This window comes from Dipteris shenzhenensis, chromosome 2 (genome assembly GCF_047967505.1).
Source record: "Dipteris shenzhenensis isolate YYH24624 ecotype China chromosome 2, Dip_SZ_1.0, whole genome shotgun sequence".
Classification (NCBI taxonomy): Eukaryota; Viridiplantae; Streptophyta; class Polypodiopsida; order Gleicheniales; family Dipteridaceae; genus Dipteris; species Dipteris shenzhenensis.
The window spans coordinates 11,073,301-11,080,679 of NC_141597.1; the positions used below are offsets into that span (position 1 = coordinate 11,073,301).

At 41.9% G+C, this 7,379-nt stretch overlaps 1 protein-coding gene across 1 annotated transcript; it reads right to left on the reverse strand.

The window, feature by feature from the left end:
- Positions 1-4,773: 4,773 nt before the first annotated feature.
- Positions 4,774-6,207, reverse strand: LOC147904322 (fasciclin-like arabinogalactan protein 19). Its single transcript, XM_087391203.1, has 3 exons — positions 5,526-6,207; positions 4,994-5,063; positions 4,774-4,877 (listed from the first exon to the last, which is right to left on the reverse strand). The coding sequence occupies exons 1-2, from the start codon at positions 6,205-6,207 to the stop codon at positions 4,996-4,998; spliced, it is 750 nt and encodes a 249-aa protein (XP_087247329.1). The 3' UTR covers positions 4,774-4,877; positions 4,994-4,995.
- Between the last annotated feature and the right edge of the window lie 1,172 nt (positions 6,208-7,379).

A 7,379-nucleotide genomic window follows, 5' to 3' on the forward strand; every position in this document is an offset into this window, starting at 1 on the left:
GCTGGGTAGACAAAGCTGATTGGAAGTTCTTCAAGAAGCAGAATAGGAACAATCCTGAATTGTTCGAGGGTCAGAGGAGGGCTACAAAGAGACAGCTGGACATCGTAGGTACTTCGCACTTTGGTGCAGGCGCACGGTTGGCTTTTGAGGCAACCGTGGTAAGTCTTCTTCTTCTCATTTAATGTATTGTTCTATTTGTTTTACTACATATATTACATGCACTTTAGCTAACTCTAACTCTCGTAAATTGGATCCACAGTAAGCTGGGATGGGTCGTCTTCCTACAGATGCAAAGACGCGATGCGGATTTCGGATAGGAACAAAGTGGTGGTTTATTGAGCAAGAGGCAATGGGAGCAACGGTCAATTGGGTTGAGGTGGCTGCTCGCATGGTATAAGTCTACTCCTACTTGTAATCTCACTTTTTAAATTGTTTTATTCTTTAAGTTCCAATCTAATTTTCGATTTATATGGTTTACTCTTAGGGTCAAAGCTTAAGCATCCCATCATCGGAGGCGAGCGATCACCAGGGCCAGGGATCAGATGCACATGACGAGGATTAGGGAGAAGGCACAGCTCACGAGGACCAAGGAATAGGCCAACAAGATGAGGACGATTCGGATTCGGATGAGTAGTAGTAGTGGTGGTGGTGGTAGTAGCAGTTTGCATTTTCTTCGCCCTGTATGTCATTTTGTATATCCGCTCGTTTGAGCAATTTTGTATCGCCCTTTCAAAAGGGTAATTTTGTAACAAACAATGTTGTATATGTTCGACATGTATATGCTTTTGTTGCTCGATCATTTCATTTGAGCGATTTTGTATCACCCTTTTCGCAAGGAAAATTTTGTTATTAAAAAACTTTGTTTTGTAATTAGTAATTAGTGGATTAGTGGGGCTAAACAGGGCCATAGGAAGCCCTGTTTAGCCCCACTAATCCTTTTTTTACCAGTGTCGCTATATAGTGACGATTAACAATGTCGCTATAAAGTGACGTTTAGATCGTCGCTATATAGCGACGTTTATGACTGTCGCTATATAGCGACAATTTATAGCGACGGTTCTTTTCCGATGCTTTTAGTGACTTTTATAGCGACGTTTGAACCCGTGAAAAAAAAAAAATTTAATGTAAAAAGCGTCGGTATTTTCATCGAAAAATGGCCTATGCCTTGTAGTGTACTAGTCCTAATAGTTTGGATTCCAAATTTTTGATCCGTTTTGGTTTTCAACAAATCAAAAAAAAGTTATGGAGCGTGCCCTCAAATGGGTATGCATCACTTTAGCACAACATTGGAGGCCTATTAACCCATGCATAATGATCTCATTTAGGTGTGTCCTTGGGCTGAGGAGAAGCTCATGTAGTGTACTTTAGAATGATTACTTGGTTGTATGTATGTATAGAATAAAATTTTTATGTTTTCGAATAAATTGCTATATCCTATAGTCTTTAGGATGCATGCTTCACATGCAACATAGCACTTGTAATGCTTTAACGGTCTTGTTCCAAATACTTATTCCATAATTTTTTGCTCTCATGTTCAAGTTTAGAATGTGTACTACAACTTGAAGACAAAGTTTACCAAATTCCATTGAGCAATGCATATGTTATGGGTCATGCAATATACCTATATACAGAAAAGTCCCTCAACCTCACCAAAAATGGCTACACCCAAGCAAGCAATGACCCATAGGTTTAACTATTATATAACAAGGAGAGATTGCTATCACTATTGACGATAAGACAGGCATAGATTGTGTTAATGTTTAATAAGACATTTGGTTTTTCGTATAAATCTTAACATATGGACATATTTTAAGATATTGAAAGGATTTCTTGTTCTATTTGTCATATGGATTGACATATTTCACATGTACTTCGTCTGGTTTCTTGGTTATAATTTAAATAATATCTTTCATGTTTATTTAGTTTAAATTAAATTTCTATACCATTAGCAATGATGAAATCTTAGGGTGACTTTGTGGACGTAAAATATTTCTTGCAACCAATAAAAAATATATTCAAAATCTAACATGTGTTTTAAAGACGATATTCATGTATATGAAAAACTAAGTATATGTATCTAGTTCATCTTAAAACATTGCATTGCATAAATTTTTGCCCTTTTGTAGAATCGATTGTTTTTTGAGATGGATCTATGAGATAATAAACTACTTTTAAAAAGTGGCCAATAATGCTAGGATTTTGAACGGAATCTTTTTTGAAGAAGCCATGCAATGTTCTCACTTCATCCTTAATAGTGTTTTTTGCTATAACCAAATGAGTCAAGAGGTTTTGAATTGAATAGAAATATGATGATAGACATGTAAGAAGCTAAGCAATGCCCTTAACCTCAAATATTTTATGCTAGAAAGGGCAATAAGGCCTTACTAGAGCTAGCTCCATATGACCAAATTCAAGAGGGTAGTTTTGTTTCGGATTGGGCACCTATACCTGAATCAGACCTGGGTGACCAAGGTGCCCAATTTGGGTAGCAAACATTGTTCAGATAGCAAGCGATAAAAAGGAAATTCTTACAGCATTCATGGCTTTATAGTATGAACCAAATTGTTTAAGAAGTCTCCTCGAAAAAATATGCAATGAAACATGTTTATGAGTATTGCTTGTGCACATAAGAAACATGAATTGGTTCCAAACCAAGGGGATTTGAAAGAGGTGAAAAAGAGTAGCATTATTCATCATAAAAAATTAAGGACTTGAAGATTGAAGTCGTAAAGAGAAGCATTGGATACGAGGTTGTAAAATGCATCACAATCGTTGATATACATAATAATGTCATTAAGGTAGATTCAATCTTTCAAGTCAAAAGGTAATACCAAAATCTGATGACCTTTTTTGAAGTTTACCAGAACTATTGAGCAACTATATTTTTAGCTTTATTAGGCTTCCCCCTATATTTGTGAGGAGGTGACCCCATGCAATTCACCTAATTTTAAAGTTCACCAAGTGGATATTTAAAAAGTCCAAACTAAGAAAGTTTAAAAATACTAAGTAGTGAGTTATGGACAATAAATCCAATAGTAAATATTGAGTAGTGAGTTATGGACAACAAATCCAATCTTACTGCTGAAGAAGGGAAGGAGTAAGAGCCATATGGGGTAAAGTAGATCCTTGGAGGATATGGCATCTTGATCAAATTCTCCACTTGAAGGAAATGGAAGAATGTCTTGCTTTAGGAGGTTGACTAGCATGTCCTTTGAATCCATGTGTCACAAGGGGCAATCAATGCCATTCTAAGCCACATGCTACACAAAACAGTCTACAAAACTGGTTCGAGAAGAGCTGTCCACCTCCTAATGGATCTTTAGAATAAGTCTTCTTGAGATTCTAATGGATTATGTCATCATCTTTGCTGTTTCGAAATCGAATAAGATGTGTGAGATGGATCAAGTTATTTCCCTAGTTAATATGGCAACTTTCTTTGCAACAAAAAAGAAAACGAAAAGAAAGGGCCAACTCATTGGTTTGTAAATTTCTGAACTCTCAATAACGTAGAGAGCTCATCGATTCACCGCACTTTCTCTATAGAAAGCTTGCGGAGTCTACACTGTTGTTCACAAATGCAATTTTCAAGCTGTAATCTCAATATATCAACATATAAATGGAGAAATGTCTACTCTAAATACAAAGTCGATGTTGTGAGAACGCGGCTCTTCCAATTGTGCCTCTTTTGAGTGATAAGAAACTAAACCGGAAGAGCATTCAGGTGACATATATGGACGCCCCGATTTAATCAACAAGATCATTTTCATGTCCACGAAATCGTGCAGCTGGTGGTGCCGGAAGGGAACAGATTATGGATTTCCTTTGCGGACATAGTGCTATGTTTGCAGCAGCAATGTCTCAACACAAATGGCATTTCAGCCCATTCCCCTCAGGGCTTGCAGGGGGCTCGCCTCCTGCATTGGCATTGGCGGGTGAGAATCCACATCGAGGCCAAGCGCAGGCCAGGGTTGTGGCCGCGATCCCCGGTTTCCACTTCACCACGACCTCTGCATGACCTTTCAAACGTATGTAACCCGCGAGCGCAAAACAAGAGAACGGGAGGAGAGCCGAAGAAGTCCTCCTGGGAAATCACGCGTTGCAGCAATCGAAGAGGAACACCAAACAAAGAGTAGTTCCATGGACATTTTGGAGACTGAAACATGACATGTGAGATTGTCCCAGGAACTAAAAACAAGACAGTCACAAAAAGTGTGCATGCATTCATATAGCCTTGCAACGCAATCAGGCATGCTGCTTCTAGTATAACGCAAATCTGAATCTAAATCTGAAATGTCAACCTATAGCAACGTCGGTGAATCATCCAACGGAACGCGGACAAAGACGCACATGCAATGCAAACTTTGAAGGAGTACACCACGTTTCTTGAAAAACGTAGCTCATTTGCAGCATCTGCTATTCATTCCATAATGTGGGAGGGCAGGGGCGATGAAAGCTCACTACAAAAAAATGCATGTAAACAAAAGACATTTCATAAGCAACTGCGCGACTTATCATATTCGTTACAGTCTTGCCAAATTTCTACTCGAATGATAGAAAGTACATTCAGCTGGTATTCTGGTATCGCATTAAGGATTTATTATGAAATGGCACTGCCAACAGACTTCTTCTTTTGCGCCAAAATGGACATACAGGTTTGAACCGGCGGACTTTGTCTTTGGGCCAAACTTGTATATGCCAGCTTTTCCATTCCTTTGACAGAGTGGAGTTAATTCTGTGAAAAAACAAGTAGCTTTACAGAGTACTTGTGCTTGTCTCTCCGTTTGTAAATTACCGTCCAACACCGACAAGATGCTTGCTAATCCTCCAACCACCTCATTCACCAACTGTTTCGGAAGAATTTAAATTGGCCGGCTGTCCTGCAAATCACAAATCACAATTCTTTTAGGATCAGTTGCAAATGGTGATGCTTGGCGCAAGTGTGTGCTGGAAAACGTTTCCTACCTCTTGTACAGTGCATAAAGAAAACTCTTACGATTAGCAGGTGTTTTGAAAAAATGTCCAACATGCTGTCAAGGCACATGTTAAGACCGAGACAATGCATCCTGCAAAATAGTTGATAGATCGTTGGAATAATCCGTCACCAGTTTGAGAACTCGTATTGAAAATAAAACGCTCTCAAGGAAACAGGTAACGGGGATAGCTCCGGGCTGTTTTGAAGGACACATGCGAACCACAATTATAATTACGTAAATTGTTTTCTACCTTTTAGAGAGCAGACGAGATAGAGCTCTAGCCTCTGAGACTTTCAGGCACACCTGCAAGTTATGGTGATGTCTTAAAGAAAATGTGCCATATGAAGGCATTATTATCGTTAATTCGTACCGTCCATCGAGAGAAGCTACGTTATGGTGATGTCCTAACGAAAATATGCCATATGAAGGCTTTATTATCGTTTCGTACTGTCCATCCAGAGAAGCTAGCCTCCGGCATTTTCAGGAACAGTTCAGTGCAAGAAGCGATACCAGAAAGAAGAATACTCTTACAATACGAAGGCGTTTCGTTACCTTTTGCACTGTCCACCGAGATTAACGTTGGTGCGATGTTCGACGCAGAATTTTTCGAGAATACGGACTGGGGAGGCACGAAGGAGGAGCGGTTGACGACAGGAGGGGCGGGAGGCGGCCGATCCTGGGGGAGGGGGACGTCCTGGGAGCCGTAGGAGAAGTAATCAAGAACGTCTTGGACGCCATGGACAGCGACCTGGGAGTCAAGGAAGATGTCGGGAGCGAGCAAGGGGACGCCATCGATGGAGAAACGGCGGTGGAGGAAGGGGTTTTGGAGGTCAGTGACGACGAGGCGCTGGCCGGGGAGGAGGGTGGGGATACGGGAACGGAGGGGGAGGGAGGAGAGGTGGTGGAAAGGGAGGCGATGGAGGGCGATGTGGTAGCGGATGGAGAGGGGGGAAAGGGGGGAGGATTGGAGGGCAGAGTTGGGGGGGGCGAAGAGGGTGAAGTTGGCGGGGAGGGAGAGGAGGTTGGAGGTGAGGAGGGAGTCGGCGAAGATTGTGAAGCCCGCCTCGCGAAGGGCTTGCGATGGGGAGACCGCTGAGGAGCCCTGGAGCTCATCAAGCTCTGCAAACGTTAGCTGCAGGACGAAGAAGACGACGAACAAGGCCATCGCCATTGCCCCAACCTGCTCCCCTCCCTCTGCTTCTTCTTCAGACAACCCAACTGAATCCAGTATCATTCGCTTGAAGATGACACACCCCTCTCTTACTCGTACAAAGGCACAACCCCCCCTCTTTCTCTCTCTCTCTCTCTCTCTCTCTCTCTCTCACACACACACTTACAAATGAAGATGGCATGCATCTCTCTCTCTCTCTCACACACGTACATAGGCACACCCCCCCGGCAGCACGAGGTGATCTTCCAAAAAGAAGACAATCGCCCTTGCCAAAGCTCCTTAGTGTAGATTCCGCACTAGCTAGTGCCGCTCACCCTCCTTACTGTCGATTGGAGAGGCCCCTTGGAGATTGAGGGTTCCGTTCCCACTTTATGCTACCTTGGCAAAAATGCCTAGGCTTGATTTATTCCCACATGAGTCCCCATGAAAACAGATGCCTACAGTGGCGGCTCGCACATCCATGCCCCATTGGAGATGGAAGTGTGGCCTCTTCACCTAGGCTTTTCGGGGCTCTGCCACCCACAAAATTGCTTGTTCTAAAGAAAATTGTTGTTGAATTAAATGGAGCATCTTCTGGCCTACTGAGACAATAGACAAAGAAAAGCGCCACTTCATAGGAAGGTGATCGATAGCCTAGAGTGAAACAAAATAGGATCCACCCATCGGAGGTCTCATTCACCACCCTTCTTGAAAAAAGGCATTAAAATGGTCAATCCTCCTAGCACTAAAATCCTAGCCTCTATGCTTATTATTCCAAGAGAGCCCCTTCAAATCAATCTCAACATTGTTTACAAACTCCCAACATAATCTACAAACTCCTAGAGCAACACTAGACCTTGCCATTGTATCGATTCCCCAATAGAGAACTCCCTACAAGAATGAAACCAATTAGAACCACGCTTATTCATATTCCAATCCCTACCTAATAGCCAATACCCACTAACTATACTCTTGTTAAGCACCTTCCAACAAGAGGCTTCCTCACCCCCACTATTCGGAGCATAGACATAGATTAGATTGAAATAGAATAAAGAGAAAGCTACCTCAACTCAAAGAAATGATCAAAGAGTTCCCTTTACAGCTCCTTCACATACGACACTTTTACACCAGAATTGTAGTATCACCCCCACTCCTAACAAAGACAGAGAAACCCATTACACATAGTCGATGCTAATAGCAATCATCCTCCCCAAACTTTACCCCCTTGCAACAAGAAAATCAATACATTTGGTTCT

Coding starts and splice junctions, on each gene's coding strand:
- LOC147904322 (XM_087391203.1), bottom strand. CDS start 6,207: ATGATACTGGATTCAGTTGGGTTGTCTGAAGAAGAAGCAGAGGGAGGG. Junction 5,064..5,525: donor CTCGGTGGACAGTGCAAAAG/GTAACGAAACGC, acceptor ACTATTTTGCAG/GATGCATTGTCTCGGTCTTA.